We start from the raw sequence: 21,750 nt of genomic DNA, 5'->3' as shown, positions 1-21,750 counted from the left end.
ACCTACCAACCACCCCCAGGGAATAAAGCCTCCCCTATACCTGCAGAGCAGCTCAGCCCTACCACCCATCCCCAGGAATTAGAGCCTCCCCTATACCCACAGAGCAGCTCAGCCCTACCCAACTACCCCTGGGGCAGATTTTACAAAGCGCTAAGATTTATCTTATCTGCAAATCAGTCATAGTTGCTAAGTAAAGTGTGATGTCACAATGTAAATCACTATAGTGATACTGACAATTTGTCGTACGATGGATTTTATTGCTTTGTGAAATCGACCTATACTTAACAGAGCAGCTCAGCCCTACCCAACTACCCCAGGAATAAGAGCCTCCCATATATCCATAGAGTAGCTCAGCCCTACCCAACTACCCTAAGAATTTAGGTCTTCCCTTCCGCACCCACCCTCAATAACAAATCCAAACCCCAAACTAACTACACCATACAGTATTCCAGCCTCCCTGAAACTCACAACATACATGAGCAACCCATTTCCACCCACATCATCAATTAATACACCCCCCTTGCCCCGCCCTCCCCTGGGGTATCTGGTCTCCCGTATACCCAGATCAAAAGAATCCAACCCTCTTCTAAAAAAATAAACAAAAATAAAACACACACAAAGAGTCAAGTCCTTCCCAACAATAATTGTTGTTAAATGAGCTCTTTATACTTTCATACGAGCTTGAGCCTGTGACCAATCTTCAACTAAATCAGTATGCTCCTCAAAATTACGCAAATCCAAGCCTGTCTAAACAACACAGGACTTACAAACTCCCAAGTCGACCGCCCCCCCCCCTTAAAAAAAAAACAAATGAAAAAATGAAAAAAGAAAAAAACACATGACTCACTATGTAATACCTTTTCTATCTTACACTACCACCTTCCCAACACTAGCAATGGGGAACAAAACAAACATGAGCATGTTCTAATAGCACACTCATAGTTGATAATCCATTTAGCGCTGTAACAACAACCAAAGCCGTAGTGCACTATTTACTGCGCCTCCAATTCATCAAATTTATAAAAACTCAAAGAATTTGTACATCCACCCAGCCCAGTGCCAAGTCGATTAGACAGAACTCTTAATCCATCAAATTCCAACAGTATACAGTCTCTCAACTACCAAGCAGCGTTCTCGTGGTTCGTTGCCTAAATGCCAGTAAAAAAACACCCTAGGACCAGTCAGAACTCTCTGAAAGAGGCCAGGCTGACTAGTCCAAAGTGAAAAGCATCCGTTTTTCATATCAAATATGGACCAGTGAAATTGCCAGCTACATGTACATGTAGCTGGTCCTACAGGTTGGTAACTGAACAAGTTCAAGGCAAACCCATAGATATGGAATATAATACCTAGATCGGCCGCGTGTACATACGCGCCACAAGCCATACACAAAAAATTTGCGTTCTTCATGGACGCGCTAAAAAATCACGTGCTGGTGGTAACGCACAGAAAATGAACATTTGAGATAGGCCTTAAACCACTATGAAAGCGCTAAAAGTCTGGTACAAGATGAACGTTGGAGATAGGCGAATGGCTGCCCCCGTGCCAAAACCTGCGTATGTACGCGCGGCCGATCTAGGTATTATATTCTATATCTATGGGCAAACCCTGCCAAGTCTGTTGACCCAGATGATATCAGTTTGCCCAGAAAAACAATTAGTCCATGACATAAGAAACCAGCCGACGGATTCTGACGGATTCTGACGGATTTTGACGGTAGAGGGTAAAGCAATTTTGCTTGCATGAAACAGCTTCTTAAAAAAAAAAAAAATCAAAACTAAAGAAAAAAGAGTTGTAATGCACGTTAAATTAATGTAGATACCATCTTCTTATATTAAGTCTAGCTTCAAATCTTTGCTAACAATTTGGACTTAATCCTCAATCACTTAAAAAATATTACCCATTACTTTTTTGGACTTGAACACTTTACTGTTACTCGATGCTGGCAACTAATTTCCTCTCACATAGACGTTTCCCTAAAACGTTATCCATGTTGTCAATATACTGAAGAAGAAAAAAAAACTTAGATAAATATTACTCAACTTAAAAAAAAACAATCACAATTACAACTTCAAGTGGATTTTTGAACCACTTAAGGTTGAAAGAATGCGCCTGTACATTTTGTCATACCATGCAAAATGGTATTTAACGTACACACACAAAAATAAAGTGACAGTTACGTAAAAGGCAAGTCATTTTTTTCCCTCATTTTTCTTATAATTTAAAATAAAACGTTCAGTACGTAAACTTATATTCATCCTTAATAGAATATAAATCAAAAGGTATTCAAGGCAAAATTCTATCGTTAGTCAGTGTTAACATTTTTTTTATTTTTACTTTTTTTTTATATTTAAATTTATTTTATCAAAGGAAAATAATTTGGATCTTTGTTTTTTTTCACATGCTAAAAGAGAGTAAAAATTGGAAGTATTTCTTATTAGGGGGTCAAAACTATGGAGCACCTGCTGCGTTAGGAAGTAACATACGAAGAAACACAGGCAAATTTAAATTCCCCCTCTAGAGGGCACTGTTTATGTTAACTTGGATTTCTTGTAGCTATAGCTATCTGTTCCTATCTGTACTTTGTATCATTCATCAAAGATAATTTTTAGGTCAGGAAAAAAAAAATATGGGAGCTATGATTGTACCAGCTTTTTTAAAACTTGGATACCACTATCATTTCAAGGAATAAGCTGATAATTTATCACTAGCTTTATCGCATAAATGTGAAACAACAAATTTAGTTATTTTTTTCACAATGTCAAGGTTGGGGTTAAAGTGTATCGGATCAAATATGAACAAATCTCCTTTGAAAGTGTTCATCACTTTACAGAATTACTTACTACTGCTTTATAAAATAACATTGTTTACAACAGCACCTGTACAGCTTGCAGCATGACGCCAATGTTGACCATCAAGTAGCTCATGAGGACAGTTTGCTAAGTTGGTGGATGATGAACTGTCTGGAGATAAGCGTTGTGTAAGCTGCTTAGGAAACTGTTATCACTCTGTAAACAACAAAAAAGATTCACGGTCAAGTTATAAAATTTAGGTTTAATTAGTTTTTTCTTCTTCTTTTTTTAAGAAAAACACTGATCTTTTGTGCGCATACAGGGAGCAAGTTCAAGTGGGCATATTTAGTTGATAGTAGGCCTGGGCGAATTATTAGAATATCCGGTTAATGGCGAATAGGTTTTCCTATCCGTAACCGCGAATGCCTTTTTTTTCTTAACCGGATATCCGCATAGGGCGCGAATACCTATTTACAAACCAGATAATTCTGTAATTACAACCGAGTAACCTGATATTCTTTAATATCCGAATATCCGCGGATGTCGGGCGACAACTGATATGAATGTTTTGTCTGAATCCTTATGAAACTTCTATTAAGACAGCATAAAACAGCATAAATTAAGTATTTAACTATGCTCACCTCCGTTAAGAGTTAAAACAATGACATTTCTGACGTAATTTGTTCAAAGATTACAAAAGTTTTCCTTCACATAGAGTCAATCACGATCAAAAGAAAAAGCAAATCGCCATCTTTAAATTAGATCCGGTCATTTTTATGAATGAACCGAGTGACACTCTCTAAAACTAATATCAATCCGCCCATAAGATCTCATTCACAAACGAACAGCGCCCTCTAGCGGCAAAAAAAAAAGTTTAATTTTTTATTTTTATTTTAAATAGCGCCCTCTAGCGGCGAAAAAACTATTCGAATATCCGGTTAATTTCAGATAGTTGGCCAGCGGTATCCGAATAACAAAATTTCACTATTCGCCCAGCACTAGTTGATAGACTAATGACCAGCAATGTACATGCACAGTGACACACTCACTCAAACGACTCGTTAGGAAGTCTAGTCTAGTCAACCAACGGTATTCAACACTCCAATGCCTTCCGCGTTGCGCTTTAGTGTCACTGGTTCCCCTCTGCGCTTTACACATGTTAGAATAGGCTATTGGGACCAGTGAAGATACTATTGGCTCGAGGCTGGTTCCAAATGGTCGACCACAGTAGTCAACCAATGGTCGACCAGCCTAGATTCAAGTCAAAATAGTCAACCTTTGGTGCACACTTGAACTTGCTCATGGCTTTTGGTTTTGGGTCGAACAAAGAATAATTTACTAGAGCGGGATTTGAACCAACGACCTACAGAATAATGTGCCGGTGTCCTAGGAAAGTATGCTCCTCTGAGATTCTGTTTCCCATATGGGGAATTTACATGTGCTGAAGGAGGCAAATCAAAAGAAGGGGCGCTATCTGAGAAGGTTAGTACAAAGTTTGCCAAATGGGGGGATAGAATATCCGGAGGGACAGAATCTCCAGCCACATCAGCACTCTACCAACTGACCTATCTTAGCCTTATGTTGGTGGTCTCCTTATTTTGTCAACATCTTTGTTCGGGGTGACATTCAGAATTCAAAAGTGATTTGAATTACCTGTAATAAATGTACAAATGCCTGCTTGAACTGCTCTTTGTTCAGTATCTCTCCAGAGTTCACCCTCCCTGCTGGTTCCACCCTGTTCAATAGTGGATTGTGCTGAACTGAATTAGCAAGATGAACTCCTGCTTGCTGATTAGACGAGAGTGCAGACTGGACCACCACATTTTGTATGACAGGGGGGTAAAGCTGCTGTTGACTGGCCATCACTACGGTCTCACTGGAAGCTCTCTTTCTGAACGCTTGTGGCGTCAGAAGAGTTGGAGGAAGAAGTGAGCCAGGGATCCTCTGAGGAGAAACAGGCTGAAATACAAACAATTAATTATTATTATTATTTCAGGTTTCTAGAAACAATGTATTTGTAGCCCAGGGGCTTAGTTAGTACACAGTTTACAATTTTAAAAATTCAAATACAGTGTATAGTACATCAAATTATTACTTTAAAAATAATTGCGGATTTAATAATAATAATTATAATAATAATGGAGTCTTGTACAGTGCCGGTATCTGCCACAAAAGGGCAGTCATGGCGCTCACTAATGATTCAAATAAACAGGTCAAAAGAAAGGATCAGAAATAGGTACACATGTAACAAAAATACTTCTAGAGAATAAAACAAACTTGGCACACATAAAGAACCTCTTCATACACAATTTTGGTTAGAACCAATGTCTAAATATTTTAAATGTTTTAAAACCAAATTCTGTGTGCTTTGAGCCACTTATTTTGCATGCCCTTTGAACCTCTATATTTACTTTAATCTTTGTTATCCTTATCCTTATTTTGTCTGCAAGTTTGCACACTAACTCCTGGTAGGAGGCTACAAGAAGAACAATTATTAAATGTAACAAAAAAACTAAATGGAGCTGAAGGTAGAATTTGATATTCCTCTTAAAACAGCCCAGATTGTAGGATGGAAGAAAACATGCACCAGGCAAGGAATTCCAATAGATGAGAAGTATGAGGAATTAAGCTGTTGGAATGGCTCTTTGTTCTATATCTCACCAAATCAAGAGTGTATGGGTAGAAAGTCCGGTTTCAAGCTCAAACACTCTGATAGGTAGAACTAATCCTGTATATATAGGATTTGAGGCATTGCATAGTAAGGTATCAATATATATATTTGGTTTGCGGTAACACGATGTGTGTATCTACTTGCCAGGTAGAGTTTGTTCTAGAACTGCTGAGACCAATTTAAGAACTGACTCCACAGTAGTTCAGTTAATTACGATCCTTTAAGCTAATGTAGTAGTCCCAGCCTATTTTCTATACCATCCGCCCGGATAATAGTTAAAAAGCAGGACAGTTCTTTTCAGAACTGAGAAGTCTCCAAAACACCCAAACAATCTACTCCGCGGTAGTAGAATAAAGCAAGTCAGTTCTCTCAGAACAAAATCTACCTGGCAAGTAGATACACACATGGTGTTACTGAAAACCAAATATATATTAATCCTGTATGCCTTTGAAATTAATGTGGACTTACCGTATGAGTTGTAACACCATTGGTCGTTGTTTGGTTCGATGTATTAGGTCTCATTTGTCCAAACTGCACCCCTCCTAAAGCTATCTGCTGCAAAGACCTTACACCTTGGTTACCAGTGAACTGTACTGGTTCCCTGCTACCTTTAGGCTTCACATGCAAGTTCGGTTGAATGGAAGAGGGTTGTATAAACTGTAACGGCGACGGTTGAGACGTCGGTATTACCGATCTCGTCGAGGTCAGGAGTTTCTGGTTCATATCGGGGTTGTTGGGTTGCCCGACAATGTCCTCCGCTTTTGGTTTTGGTCCAGCGGCATAGTGTCCATGATCACCCCCTCCTGACGGAAGTTTTTGACTACCAGCGAATGATGAATGTCCCTGGGAGCTAGAGGACATAGAGGAACCACTGCCCTCTGTTGTCTCATGTTGTCCAGTTCGCTGCGTGATACTAAGCTGTGCGAGCAGATTCTGTATCGGGTACCCCTGGCTCTTATTATCGTTCTCCTTTGCAGAAGAACCTTTGTGCTGCTGCTCCAAACTCTCCACGGTCATCATCTGACCCCTTGACCTCTGACCCTGTCCAGCTGACCCTTGACTCGAGTCAGTTTCGGGAGACTTCTTGGGGGTCGTTTGGTTGTCGTGTCTTCTCTCCAGACTCTCTACAGTATGAACCTGTCTGTTACTAAGGGGGTGATCCGGCATCACTCTTTGGCTTTCCCCAGCTGCGTTAGACAGAAGCTTCTGCAACATTTCTGGCACCTGAGCCGCCTGGCCGCTGCTCATGATAGAGTTGCCGCTTAAATATCCCAGACTACCTTGCATGGAGACTGAGCGTTGGAACCCAGGATGCATGCTAGGTCCACGAGACATTTGACCTATGACCTTGTTGGTTGTGGGTTGATCGCTCACCATGCCCGTCTGTTTAGAGTTCTGGTCTGGGGTACCGTCCTCTGGTTTGACGGGCACCGGGCGTAGGACGGTGGGGGACTCCGAGGCTATACGTGGGGGACTCTTGGGTTTAGGGGAAGAGTCCGGAATCTTTTCATCTTGTTGAGTCTGCAAAAGAAAAAAAAAGAAAAAAACATGATTACTTTTCAACATATAATTGTGAGTTGAACAAAGACAAACTTCCTTCAGCAGGTTTTGAACCTGCAACCTCTGGATTATTGTTCCGGTGTGATTGGCAATTTTGTCTCCTGGTTGGTGTGTCCCGGTACTATTAACTATCATGGACTGAAAAATGGTTACTCATAAGAGGGCGCTTTCCGTCAGAATTTCAACACAACTCGCCGTACAGGGGGAACAGAATCTCAAAGAGAACAGAATTGCCAGCTACACCACAGCTCTACCAACTCTGAGGTATCTTGCCAAAATGCTGGTGACCTCCCTATTGTGTCAACATCTTTGTTTTGTCAATATCTTTGTTTGCCAACATTTGTAAAGCATCGACACATTAATCAGGTTGCAAGTTCAAATCCCTCTCAACTCAATTTGTCTTTGTTCAACCCAAATTGATTTGTAGAATACCTAGTTAGCTTCCTTTCTGGTTACATTACTTGACATACAAAAGTAACAGACAGGCTTGAAAACATTTAAAAAGATAGGCCAAAAAGATAATTTGATTTAAATTATAATCTACAACATTACAAAAGAAAATATTTAATAGAGTAGGCCTATAACATTTATTTGTAACCTCAATAAAATAAAACAGTTTTAATTAATATACACGCGTTCATAAAAAAAAAAAAAAAAACAATAAGAAATTTCACGAAATTCCTTTTCAAAAACATTATGAGAAAGAACCAAGGCAAGGCAAAGAAACAGCAGCAACAAGACATTTTAAAGGCAGTGGACACTATCGGTAATTACTCAAAATAATTATCATCATAAAACCTTTCTTGATTACCAGTAATGGGGAGAGGTTGGTAGTATAAAACATTGTGAGAAACAGCTCCCTCTGAAGTGAAGTAGTTTTCGAGAAAGAAGTAATTTTTCACAAATTTGATTTCGAGACCTCAAGTTAGAATTTGAGGTCTCGAAATCAAGCATCAGAAAGCACACAACTTAGTATGACGAGGGTGTTTTATCTTTCATTATTATCTCGCAACTTCGACGACCGATTGAGCTAAAATTTTCACAGGTTTGTTATTTTATGCATATGTTGAGGAACACCAACTGTGAAGACTAGTCTTTGACAATTACCAATAGTGTCTACTGTCTTTAAACAACACATCTACAAAGGGAGGGAAAATACATTGAAACTGTATGTAAACAAAATTGCTAAAAGAGGGAACAATTGTAATATGAGATCACTCAATAACAGCATACCTATTGAAGCAGACAATTTTGCTGAAACATTTCCCGCCTAAAAAATAGGCAGGATACCAGTCACATATTGTACTTGTAACCTTTTTCTGGTAAGCATAATTAGTGCTATTTTTGCATTAAAGCAGCTCTATGAAAACGGAGACTTTGGGACGCTAGGTGGCAGCAGACTTACCAGGTAAGTTTCCATTAGTTACGTAGTTCTGAGCGTGCGCACATGACCGAGAACAATGTATTTTACCTGGTAAGTCTGCTGCCACCAAGCGTCCCAAAAGTCTCCCATTTATTATGTTGCCACCATCTTGGTCATGTTCGCTGCATCCAGTAACATTAATTCTAACACTCATTGCACAAAAAGGAACCAGACTGTTTTTCCTTCCAGCCTCGCTTTGATCACATTGAGTTGAATGGGAGAAAACCAAGACGGCCGCACAAAACAAAATATATTGAGCTCCGAGGAAGAATTAAAATAAATTTCAGACCTTGTTATACTCATGCTGTGCTCTAGACAACATCTGCATAATGTCCACTTGTTGTGTGGACTGCCCAATTGCGGACTGGTGTCCAAGTGTTGATGGGCCAGCATCACTCTCCGACACACTCCGACTACGATGCCCACCGCCTTTAGCTCTCTTCTTAGCTTTATAAACCAAGCTTCAAGATAAAAAAGACAACAGTTTAACGATAAATTGATGGGTCTTCAGTTGAAATGCCCAAATGGAATGAATTAAGCTGTTGTAAACTGCTTACCAACCAAAAGAACCTAGCAAAAAAATGCAAAAATAAAATTAATGGCCTGATGTTTTGACCCAAGCAGAGTCTTCTTCAAAGGCTCAAACGTGTTTTGATGGAACATCATGTATGAGACTTTTCTTGAAGAAAGATGGAAATATTCATCAACATATTTAGTTTGCCGGCCGTACCGCGAACTGACAGATGACACTGTGTTTTAAAAATAAAATTATGATTGTTCGGATTGAAGTTTAACCATATTATTTTAAACATTCTCTCCCCCGTCCCTCGTCTAGCCTCTCAATATTGATGGGAGCGCAGAAGATTTTGTAGAAGCATCAGGCACATTTATCAATAAAGCCATATTTTTTATGATTTACAGGAAAATTTGGAAAGATTTAGAGGCCAGGGGTCAATTTCACAGAAAGTCCTAAGAGACATTGAATACTTAAGGCTAAAGCTAACAACATCAGACTAGTCTTAACTTTTTGTGAAATCGACCCCTTGGCTAATAATTAATTCAATATTGTCATAATCACAGTCCGAGGTCTACTTGTCAATACTTGTCTATTCTGCAACATCAGGAAGTGAGGGGTACCAGCATAAAGTCACCATACTCTAAATTAAATGAATGTATGCAATATTTTTGAAATAAATTATAACCATTTGAAGGGCATTATGTATGAGTCTTTTTTGAAAGGGCAAGGACGCCAAAGCATTTTCTCCTTGGTAAAGTGCACCCTATGAGGAAATGTAAATTTCTACTTGAGCATTTTAAGGTCATCAGGGGGCAAGGAGGTGATTGGAGGTGATTGCCTTCATTGCCTTTCATGCATCCTGGATTTCAATAAGGGAATCAATGTGTGGTGAAGGGGTTTTCAACTAGTGGTTTAACCCGAGGCCTGGACTTGATAATTTTACTGAGACGAAGTCGAGGTAAATTATCAAGAACCCGGCCTCGGCAGGTTTAAACCACTAGTTGAAAACCGATTCAACACACTTTGATTCCCATTCATGAATACCTTTTCGTTCAAAAAACATCAACACTTTTTGGTCAAGAGGTAAAATAAATGCAAAAATTATAATTTCTTTAAACACAACACCCCTCTAGCTATAAAATGGTTAGGCCCTCGGGTAAACAACTCCTTATAAGGAGATGCTGTGCGCGCCGCACGTATGGCGTGATGTTGCACAACTGTTTCAGCCATTGCGCTCGACCAATAGGAATGAAGAAACTGTCTTATACGCACAGGAACAAGCGCGCCTGTCACACCCATGTTATATAAATTTACTGGTGTTATTTAATCCGTTCAAACAACACCTCGTGATGCCCTCTCGACCAATCAAAAATGATAAAATGTCTTAGGTATTTATGAATACTCATTTAAAAGCATAAGGCCAATGCAACATACAATAAATACCAGTGAAAGTTTAATCTTAATTGAGTCTAAATTGAGGAAAGAAAAATATTGTCACTATTTAAAAATAAGACTTTGGATGTGTGCGGTTAAAACTAACTATACAAGTTTAAAAAAAATAGCTTCACAAAAACATCAGGAGAAAACCATATAAAATGCTCCGGATGAACAGTAGGGCTTTTATAACCAAGATAAACACCAAGAAGACCTCTCTTAAATTCAGTGTGCTTCGGTCAAAAATATGAGGGAAAAAATGGGTCCAGAATGCCCAACAGTTTTGGATAAACCAGGGGAAAACCTTGTGTATTGTTTCATAACTTGAGAATAGAGAATTGTCTGTACCAACCAAAAGGACCCATATGTAGGTATAAATGCAAACAAATAGTTAGTGGACTGATGTTTTGACCCTCAGAAAGACTCTGCGAGACTCCAAACGTCACGTCACGCCATTTCCTTTTTTTTTTTTTTTTTTAGTTTCATAACTTGATGTAGTGTTTACCTTTCCATGAGTCTTGATACCTGTTGACATTCGGTTCTGTCATAAAACCACAGTCCATAGATGGCTACAAGAAAAAGAAAAAAACATATAAATGTAAGAGTGGTGAGGGTCATTGGGTGTCATGGCCGAGTGGTTTAGAGTACGGACTAAAGTTCTGGTGGTTAAGTTATTGTGGGTGAGTGTGGATTCAAATCCCGCTCATAACACTTGTGTCCTTGAGCAAGATGCTAACAAGCATATAAAACATAAGAGGGGTGAGCGTCATTGGGTGTTTAGAGCAACGAACTCAAGCCCTGGGCCCAATTTCATAGAGCTGCTTAAGCAAAAAAATCCTTGCTTAGTAAAATCAGATTACCGGCAAAGACTCCACTCAATTGTTATGCTAAGCTAAATAACAGTCACAATCAATGTATATGACATAAACATTTTGCCATTAACATGTGTAAAATAAGCGAGCTGTTTTCGTGCTTAAGCAAATTTTTTGCTTAAGCAGCTCTATGAAATTGGCCCCTGGTGATGAAGTTATCGTGGTTAAGTTATCATGGGCGAGTGTGGGTTCGAATCCCGGACAGAAGCAACTGCAGTGAAGCATCTTGCTCAAGGACACTCCTGCCATGACCGGGGTTCGGACCCACAATCCGATGACTAAATCACCAGAACTTGAATTTGCTGCTACAAACCCCCTCGGCCATAACATCCAGTAGGCATGTTTGTGCCCTGGAATCAATTGCTCTGGATTGTTTTCTCTCGCATACATGTTAAAAGCATCTCAAGATTTAATCCAAACAGTTGGTTTTTGTAGTTTATTTTAAGCCTTCAGGCTTTTTAAAAGGCAAAGGGAGTAAAGCCTGCACACTCTGTGGGATAGGTGCAAACATTTTTCCTCTAGCTGGTGCTTGAGTAGCATTTATGCATTGACATGTCAATTTGACCAGAGAAGGGCAATCATGACCTAATTTCAAAGAGCTGCAAAAGGTATCTAAGCACAACAGAATGTTGCTTACCAGAATAAGGTTACCAGCCAAACTACCAGTGAGCAGGATACTGGTCACTTCTGCTGAGCAGCAATTGTTCGGCATTTTTTCTGCTTAAAGCAGCTCTATGAAATTGGGGTCAGGGAATGCATTAAATAGTATTTTATTAATTTTGGTTTTTACCCTTCACCGATGTGTGTAAGCACTGTATACTCAGTGTCTTACCAACTACATGAAGACAGGTATATTAGTAAGACACTCCTCTTGATGCAAATGTCGTGGATTCAAATCCCAATCTGCCAGTGATTTTGTTCACAGAACTCAGGAAAGTACTGAGTGTACAGTGCTAACACACACACCGGTGTAAGTTAAAACCAAAATTAATATTCTTTATCCCTGATGCAAATTTATTATCTATTACATTATGGTATTGTTTTTATCGGTGAACAGGTGATCTGGTTTCGGACTCACATTGTGCCGTCTTGTACAGCAAGAACGGATCTTGCAGTTGGAATTCCAGGTCCTTAGTGACCGGTTCCGTCAGGTTATTCATACTCAGACGATTCATGATCATGAAGCCATTGTAAGGTGAAACAGACCTGCAAAACAACAACAACAATAACAACAACATCAACATCAACAAATTTTTTAATAACAATAATAGTAATAACAATACTTAAGTTCTTATATATAGCGCATTTCACTTATATAGCGCATTTTTAAGCAGTATTATCTACTCAGATAGCTCTAGTGAGATTGGGCTTAATGAAATAAAAAGCAAACTGGAACAGCGCCCTCTTGGTTTGCAATCGATAAAACCATGCCGCCGATGTTATTAGCTTGAGGTTGAAGTGTGAACATGAAATCAATTTCTGGGAAGAAGCGTCAAGGGCTGTCAAATTGATGTTTGTCTAACATTTCTTCGCAGTGCGATCGTTAGAGACAGCCTTGGTGGAATTTGGCGTCGAGTTGAGCCAAGGGTTTTAGTAATAATTTGGTGTGTGCTCTGGTGGGACACTAAAACAAAAAGTAAATTTATGTCTTAAAAACTAGAGTCTTAATCGTGTTAAGACTGATCAGTCTGTAAAGATCTAAAGGAAACTTCAGTCCTGCAGGTTTTTATCTCCATTATGTTAATTTAATAATAACAATGTATTCTTATATAAGTTAGTGGACTTAAATTGGAAAATAAACTCCAAGTTTTTATTTTCTTAATGTTTTTTATTTTGCTGTTAAGCGCTTTGAGGAATGTTAATTTACATCGCGCTATATAAATACTGTTTTATTTAGGCTATACATGTATACCGATGTTTCAACTAATAATTTGCTCAAGGCGCTTGAACAAAAAGAGACACTCTTGAAGGAACACGTTGCCTTGGATCGGACGAGTTGGTCTATTAAAAGCGTTTGAAACCGTTTGTTATGAAATGCATCTGGTTAGAAAGATGTTTTAAAAGTAGAATATAATGATCCACACAAGTATCACTCCAAACTGCACGGTTTTCCTTTTACGTAGCGAACTATCACGGTCGGCCATTTATGGGAGTCAAAATGTTGACTCCCATAAATGGCCGACCGTGTTAGTCGACAGGGTAAACAGAAAACCACTGTTGAGGCATATTTGTGTAGATCATTGTATTCTACTTTTACAATATCTTTCTAACCATATACATTTTACAACAAATGGTTACAGAACGCTTTTCAAAGACCAACTCGACCGATCCAAGGCAACATGTTCCTTTAAAGGCAGTGGACACTACTGGTAATTACTCAAATTAATTACTAGCATAAAACCTTTCTTGGTGACGAGTAATGAGGAGAGGTTGATAGTATAAAACATTGTGAGAAGCGGCTCCCTCTGAAGTAATGTAGTTTTCGAGAAAGAAGTTAATGTTCCAGGAATTTGGTTTCAAGACCTTCCAGATTTAGAATTTGAGGTCTCAAAATCAAGCATCTGAAAGCACACAACTTGGTGTGACAAGGGTGTTTTTTTCTTTCCTTATTATATCGGAACTTCGACGACTGATTGAGCTCAAATTTTCGCAAGTTCGGTATTTTACGCATATGTTGAGATACACCAACTGTGAAGACTAGTCTTTGACAATTACCAATAGTGTCCACTGTCTTTAAGACAAGTTTTTATGATTTATGAGACTGATTTATGTAGCACCTTATAAGGGTTTTATTACTCGGCAGCTACTGCCAGAAACACCCATGGCAAACCCGTACTTCTATTGATACTATACATTACTCTACAGAACCAATGGCTTTACGTTCCATCCAAAATATATACAAGTGAAGAATATTCTCTCAATTTGAATAAATCCATGTGCAATAACAAATACAGTCACATAATGTACATAGCAGGCCTTGAATTTCAGCAATTTTTCTCCGGTAATGGGCACTTCTATGAGGAAAATGTAAATTTGTGTAGGAATTTGCAACGGGCACCACAGAAAGTGGGTTTCTGCAAAGTAGTTCAAGACCTACGTATACTTAACAGTTAAAGAGAAAAACAGGCAAAAAATCATTACATCTTGAGAGTTTAGGATCCAAAATATTGATGACATTGTAGGAAATTTAAAGTATCCATGGATACCAGCAAATTCTTCTTCAAATTACCTATTTTGATCTACGAGAATACCATACTACAAGTTGGATAAACACCTAGGGAGTTCCCATGTTGGAATTCTCTGAGATGAATTGGGTCGTTCCGGTTTCAATACAGGTTGATAAATCATAGGAAGTATTACCTCTTTTATCATCATAAAAACCAAGTTGTCACAAGCGGGAAAAAGCAATTTATTTGTAAAGTTAGTGATGCATAAACAATTTATTCTCCGTTATCAGACTGGTGTATATTTTGGTATAACTTTAAAACATAATGCCTTAAAATGTAGTGGGAATTGGCTTGCGCACGTTTTTATCTTTCTTCGTCTAAAAAAAGCAAGTATAGCTCAGTTGAAAAAATATATGCAAAAAAATCACATGGTACATGTACATTGAGGAATAATTCAAAACAATATATAATGTCCTTCGATCCTCTTTAAAGGCAGTGGACACTATTGGTAATTGTCAAAGACTAGCCTTCACAGTTGGTGTATCTCAACATATGCATGAACTAACAAATCTGTGAAAGTTTTAGCTCAATCAGTCATCGAAGTTGTCACACAAAGTTGTGTGCGTTTAGATGGTTGATTTCGAGACCTCAAGTTCTAAATCTGAGGTCTCAAAATCAAATTCATTGAAAATTACTTCTTTCTCAAAAACTATGGCACTTCAGAGGGTGCCCTTTCTCACAATGTTTTATAACATCAACCTCTCCCCATTACTCATCACCAAGAAAGGTTTTATGCTAATAATTATTTTGAGTAATTACCAATAGTGTCCACTGCCTTTAACTTATAAATGTTTGTGCTTGTTTATGCCTCTAAAGAAGGTTTGGTTTGGATTGAAAGCTAAGGCCATCTACCCTACTCATTTTAAACATTATACAAACAAATTCCAGAGCCTAATATTTCCAGACAATATCAAATAATCATCTTGGCAAAGGTCCCATAAACACTGCAATTAATTCAACTGAGCTTTATTGCATTGGACATAAGTCACTTTGACTGTGTGTCAATTAAAAAGCTGTTGAATGCCAATGATTAAAGGGGTCTCAAAATAATGTTAACGCACAGTTTTTTTACAGCGCAAAATTACAGTGAAGTCTTAAAGCGCTTTTTGAAAGTCAGAGAGAAGAAACCAGGACTGTTGAATACAAAAATTACAAAAAAAAACCCACACAATGCATAAATTAAAAAAAATTATGTCACGAAAAAATTGTCTTCAAAAAATACTTAAAGGGAAGGTACACGTTTGGTAAGTACTCAAAACAAATATTAACTTAAAAACTAACTCGGTAACGAGTATTGCAGAGCTGTTGATAGTATAAAACATTGTGAGAAAGGCTCCCCTGAAGTAGCATAGTTTTTGGAAAGAGGTAATTTCTCACTAAAGTAATAAAAGACTTCTAGCCAGAAGCCTTTTATTCCTATCTGAAAGCACACAAATTCGTCCAACAAGGGTGTTTTTGTCTCTCATCATTTTCTCGCAACTTTGATGACTAATTTAGCTCAAATTTTCACAGGCTTGTTATTTTATGCTTATGTTGGGATACACAAAGTGAGAAGACTGGTCTTTGACAATTACCAAACATGTACCTTCCCTTTAAACTGTTCTAGAGAGGAGCTTTCTTTGATATTATTTGGGAGTGAATTCCATAGTTCAGGAGATGCAACCTAAAAGGTTTTTTCCCCATAATGCTTTGGTGGTGGCTGGAAAATGAGTGAGGAGATTTTGTTGGCCAGGACAAAGCTTTCTATTGGGACGATACCAACAGGTATTGGCGAGCTACAAATGTAAACCATGTTTATTTTGAACCTTTGAAGAAAAAAGAAATAGGCGGGTTTGGAATCAACAAACACCAAGGAAGCAAAGGGCTGGAAGTTAACACTGGACAGCAGGACTGAGCCCAGTAATTTAGGTGTCTGCAGCCGATTTCACTAAAGCCTAGGATTAATCCTACTCCCTTCCTAATTTAGGATGGGTTCAATGCGTCCTACATATTTGGATATGGAACTGACCCCGTCCTAAGTCCTAAGATTAATCCTAAGTTAGGAAGAGTTTGGTGAAAACGACAGCTGACCACCTAATTCATGACCAGACAAGTCCAGGAGTCTAATGTTTTTCATTTGAATTATGTCACTCTGAGTATCTTTCAAATCTATTGAGTATTGGTTTTAACTTGACCATACTTCAAATGACTTTAACTTGATCATACTTTAACTTGGCCTAGTATTTGTTCAAATGTTTGTTTATATGTTAAACTGCGTAGGTCTTATTTCATTCTTACTATTGCTTTTTTTTTCCCAGTTTGATTTGGGTCCTGTAAAATACCTGTAAACAATAATTCCCTTTATAACACACCTCTTGCTTTTTCTGGTTGGCTGAAACACAGTCACGTGGAATGAACTAATAAAGCCTAGTGATCACGCGCGCGCGTGTTTTGCGGGAATAGTACCAGAGCGGGCACTAGTTTTTGCAAATAGTGCCCGCGGTAACAGCGCCCTCTCTTGACTTGAACCGTGAACAAACTACAAAATTCCTTTTTTCTGTTTTTATTTGACATTTTAAGACCGAGCTGTGTTATAAAACACATATTCACTGGCATTATTCGGTAACTAGTATACGTCTATTCCCCTCGGGCCTGTGAATGACCAGAAGAGGGGCCTATTTCCCTCGGCCTTCGGCCTCGGGGAAATAGGTCGCTCTTCTGGTCACTCAAAGTCCCTCGTGGGACTAGACGTATACTAGTTACTTCGTTGCCAGTCAATATGTGTATATCAACGACCACCCAGAAATAGTTCAGCATCCCAGGCCAAAATGAAATTACTGAAATAGCAGCGTTTATATTTCTACACATCGCTCCAATTTCTAGAGTGATCATTAATCTTTATATGTAAAGGTTGTTACTACCACCAGAATGTTTTAATCTGTCCTCCTTCCTTCAATGATGCCGGGCAATGATCTTATAAGAGAACATTCCTGAAGTGCTAAACTACCAGACTGTTACACTTAAAGGCACTGGACACTATCGATAACCACTCAAAATAGTTGTTAGCATAAAAACTTACTTTTTGGAGAGCTGTTGATAGTATAAAACATTGTGAGAAACGGCTCCCTCTGAAGTAACATAGCTTTTGAGAAAGAAGTAATTTCTCACTAAAAGAATTTGATTTAGAGACCTCAGAATTAGATTTTGATGTTTGAAGTCAAACATCTAATAGCAATGAACTTGTGCGACAGGGGCCTTTTTTTTCTTCCATTACTCTCTCGCAACCTCAACGACCAATTGAGCTAAAAAAAAATCACAGGTTTGTTATTTTATGCATGTTGAGATACAACAAGTGAGAAGACTGGTCTTCGGCAATTACCAATAGTGTCCAGTGCCTTTAACTGCCACACTTGCAAGCTTTTCTAGGTCACCATTTGTATAGCATGCCCTATATGTGGAAGAGGGAGTAAAGTCCCACCCCTACCCCTTGAATATCAAATTTTCTAATAATTACTGCCACATCTCCCCCTTCCTTCTAAAGCATTACTGAGATTCCTGGAAAATGAAGACACAATAAAGGAGGGTTGCACCCAAGGCTTTTTGCCTGGATTTAGTAAAAATGATGTTCAAATGTGCTGTGACTTAAAATAGGTGTCCAAATTGTTCACTTACACTACAGTTTACATGTAAATGACTGATGCAAATTCATAAAAGAAACCTTAGAACACCTTAGATTTATCAAAGAAATAAGTCAGATCGTTTTTGTCTTTTTTTTTTTTTCAAAGAAATTTGTGAATATTTTTAAAATTAACATTAACTACAACTCAGTGCAACCAAATTTTCAAAAGGCTCCCCTGGCTTAAGAAAACCCCACAAAACTAGGCACACAAAAATGCGCCACTGGTAAGAAAATATTCAATTCGGATAGAAAAGGATACTATACACAAAAGTATTTAAGAAGCTAGACCATTACAGCATCAAACTTGGCAGTTTGGGTGATTTTTAAGAAACAAACAAAAAACTCATTGGAATCAGCAAAACCCATCCCCAGATGAATATAATGAAATTAGACAACCATTCTGGAGGTTTGTTCTTAGATCTTAAATTCTCAAATTCCAGTATTTAACCAGAATGGAAACGACCATCTCCAGATCTCAGCCCTTTTAGTAAAATTAATACACTTCTTCAAAGACTTCTTGCACATTTAGAAAGAAAAAAAATCCCCAAAACCTTTTAGTTAAATCAGCTCACCAATTCCCAATAACTTGTAGGAAATCTGGCAGACTTCCGGAGACAGTTATGTATGTTGCATCATTCATCAGAGCTCAAAACCAAGCTAGTCTAACAGTGCTTGATACTACCAAGACAACCATTTAGTGCACTGAACACTTGGTAGTTACGGGTCCAAAAAATAATTGTTAGAATACAAACTAACTTGGTAGCAAGCAATGGAAAGCTGTTGATAGTATAAAGTATTGTGAGAAATGGCTCGCTCTGAGGTAATGTAGTTTTTGAGAAAGAGGTAACTTCTCACTCAAATAATAAAAAACTTCAGCTGAAGCATTTGATAAATGCATAGCTGAAAGCACACAAAGTAATGCAACAAGGGTATTTTTTATTTCAGTATTCTCTTGCAAATTCGATGACAAATTGAGCCAAAAATTTGCACAGGTTTGTTATTTTATGGATATTAAAACAATTAACTAAGGAGTTCAGTGCCTATAAAGTAGGGGGCCTACGTAACTTTTTCTTCTAAAGATTGTCCTGAATTTTGATACAACCTCAGCCTTCATTCAAAAAAAAAAAAGTAGCCCTACCTCAAATAGTGAAAATAAGAAGTGATAAATTACAGTGGATTCAAAGTAAACGAAGACTCCATAATTAAAACACTTTAAATGATCAAAAACAAATAAACAAGTAAAAATTCAAAATTCAAGTCCAGGTTGCTAGGGGTTTCTTTTTCAAGAAACAAAAATAAATTATTTCAAGAATATTTATATGTGAAGAGAAATGACCTCCAACTATAAAATTAAAGTGACACAATATTGATCAATACTTAACTTTATACAAGTATTTATTTATGATCATAAATCTATTTCATAACACTACGCAGAGAATGTCCCACACCAGTAATGAATTAGCCTATATGCCGGTGTAACACTTTAATGTACGCGGATACAGTTTCATCAAGAACGCCTACATTAGCAACTTCTCGACCCGATATGTAATTACATATTTCAAGAATTCACAGACAACATCGATTCTATCAATAAAAATTCACATTTGTGCGAGCCGTCGACGGAAAAAGCCACTACACACTGACGGAGGGAGGGTCACGGCCAAGTGACAAGCATACGGTTATATCCCTACTCCATACCCCAAAACAACCAATCACGATTCGTCAAGTACACACAATGGCCGAGACACTGTACAACTGTGTCATTTACCACGCTTGTACTCTGTGTGTGTGAGTAACCTACGGTTCTGAACACACAATGTAAATCAGTTAGTTGCTTGGATACACGGGCCGGCCAATGAGCCTCTGTGACTGTAGAGAGAGAGAAGAGGGGGAGTGAGTTTCGTGTGATTATTAAGTAATGTATGATATGGGGCTACTACTATCCCGATGATCGGACCTGCACAGTTTACATGCTCGGCATGACAGATCAACATCTCTCTCCTACCACTGACTACTCATAATTAACAACGCTGATTTGGTGTATAGGATCGACGTGTATCGGACACACACTCCTGGGATATATTAATTACTCATCGCTTTCAGTTTTTTTACCGATTTGTACGACCGACCGGGCCGGAGAATAATTTTAAAAAGCTTGTTGGATTTTTTTTTTTCTCACCCGCCGCGCTCTCTACGAGTTGATTATTTGCTGCGACTCTTTTTTGGATGTTTATGGAATGATTGGTGCTCCGTGCAAACATGCAACATGTGAGGCAAGTGGATTGGAACAATGACGTTTCATTGATGAGGTTGGTATGACTTGCTTAAAGGGAAAGTTCAGTAATTATTTTAAGCTTTTCTTTTTTTTTTTTTTTTTTCCTACCTAGTCTCATGTTTTCAAGATATCTATCTTAAAACTAGCCTAGCACTAATCTTCAAACAATAACCATACTTTTGAAAAAGGAAATACTGAAATTGTTACAATTACTTTTTGACATTTGATTTACTATTCACCTGCCAAAAAATCAATATTTTTGTTTCCTATTCAATTTATTATTTCTTTTAAAGATGAAAAACACTCATAATGTTAAAAACTTAATAATATAAAGTGGGTTTCCATTTAATTTTGCAATTGTGTGCAAGTTGGAGTGAGGGTCTATAGTTGAATATTGTCAACCATTGGGGGTTTATTGCAGGCATAGGAAACCATAGCACATTGACCAGTGGTTGACAATATAAGTTATCACACATGCGCGAGTGGAATACGGAAAAATATAGCGCTTCTGCGTCCCATATCCAAAGAGGCCGAAGGCCGAGTTGGATATTGGAAGCAGACGCGCTATATTTTCCGTATTTCCACGAGCGCGCATGTGATAACGTATTTATCTTCAAGCAAACTTTGTGCGTGACATAGAACACACAAGACGCAGGTAGTGATATTAGCCGTGCAATATAGGTTTTTATCACCACTCCATTCTGCGAATCTGATTGGAGGATTAGCGCGTACTTGAAGATAAAATGTTCTATGCTCCACCTTGCCCTACGTTGTACCTTTCTGCAGACTTCTGACATTTCAACGACGAAAGAAAGCATTTATCAAAAGTTTGTTACAATACCAAAAAGCTTTTTCTACGAGGTCAACAAAGGGGTCACTGTAGATTATGATTGCTCAAACTACAGGTAATTTATTGTGCCCTTTTTGTAAAAATTGTAAAACAGACTGAAAGCCGTTGGCACTTTCGGTAAACAGTATTGTCCAAAGGCCCACACTTCATGTATCACAACCAACTTATATATATAAAACAAACCTGTGAAAATTTAGGCTCAATCGGTCATCGGAGTCGGGAGAAAATAACAGGAAAACCCACCCTTGTTTCCGCATGTTTCACCGTGTCATGACATCTGTGTTTAAAATAAATCCGTAATTCTCGATAACTGTTTTAATGTTTTCTCAAAAAGTATAGGATTTCATGGAATAATATTTCAAGAGAAGTCTTTCACCATTACCTTCTGTAAACCCTGTAAGTTACTTGTAAATCTGTGAACTTTTTTTTGTTTCTGTTCCGAAAGTGTCCACTGCCTTTAAGTAGGCAGAC

The 21,750-nt window shown here is 38.1% G+C and overlaps 2 protein-coding genes across 2 annotated transcripts in view; one reads left to right on the top strand and one right to left on the bottom strand.

The window, feature by feature from the left end:
• Positions 1 to 580: 580 nt before the first annotated feature.
• LOC139934029 (uncharacterized) overlaps positions 581 to 21,750 on the bottom strand; it is a 59,978-nt gene continuing 38,808 nt past the window's right edge. Inside the window, exons 3-8 of the mRNA XM_071928305.1 lie at positions 12,348 to 12,475; positions 10,903 to 10,966; positions 8,736 to 8,907; positions 5,932 to 6,984; positions 4,446 to 4,751; positions 581 to 3,008 (exon numbers count right to left, since the gene is read on the bottom strand). Of these exons, the coding sequence (XP_071784406.1) occupies positions 2,940 to 3,008; positions 4,446 to 4,751; positions 5,932 to 6,984; positions 8,736 to 8,907; positions 10,903 to 10,966; positions 12,348 to 12,475 (1,792 nt within the window). The 3' untranslated portion in view covers positions 581 to 2,939. The remainder of the gene's footprint in view (positions 3,009 to 4,445; positions 4,752 to 5,931; positions 6,985 to 8,735; positions 8,908 to 10,902; positions 10,967 to 12,347; positions 12,476 to 21,750) is intronic.
• LOC139934028 (voltage-dependent L-type calcium channel subunit alpha-1D-like) overlaps positions 20,284 to 21,750 on the top strand; it is a 205,497-nt gene continuing 204,030 nt past the window's right edge. Inside the window, exon 1 of the mRNA XM_071928304.1 lies at positions 20,284 to 20,463. The gene's annotated coding sequence lies outside the window, so the exon portion shown is untranslated. The remainder of the gene's footprint in view (positions 20,464 to 21,750) is intronic.

This window comes from Asterias amurensis, chromosome 2 (genome assembly GCF_032118995.1).
Source record: "Asterias amurensis chromosome 2, ASM3211899v1".
Lineage (NCBI taxonomy): Eukaryota > Metazoa > Echinodermata > Asteroidea > Forcipulatida > Asteriidae > Asterias > Asterias amurensis.
This window is presented reverse-complemented; position numbering and strand designations above follow the sequence as displayed.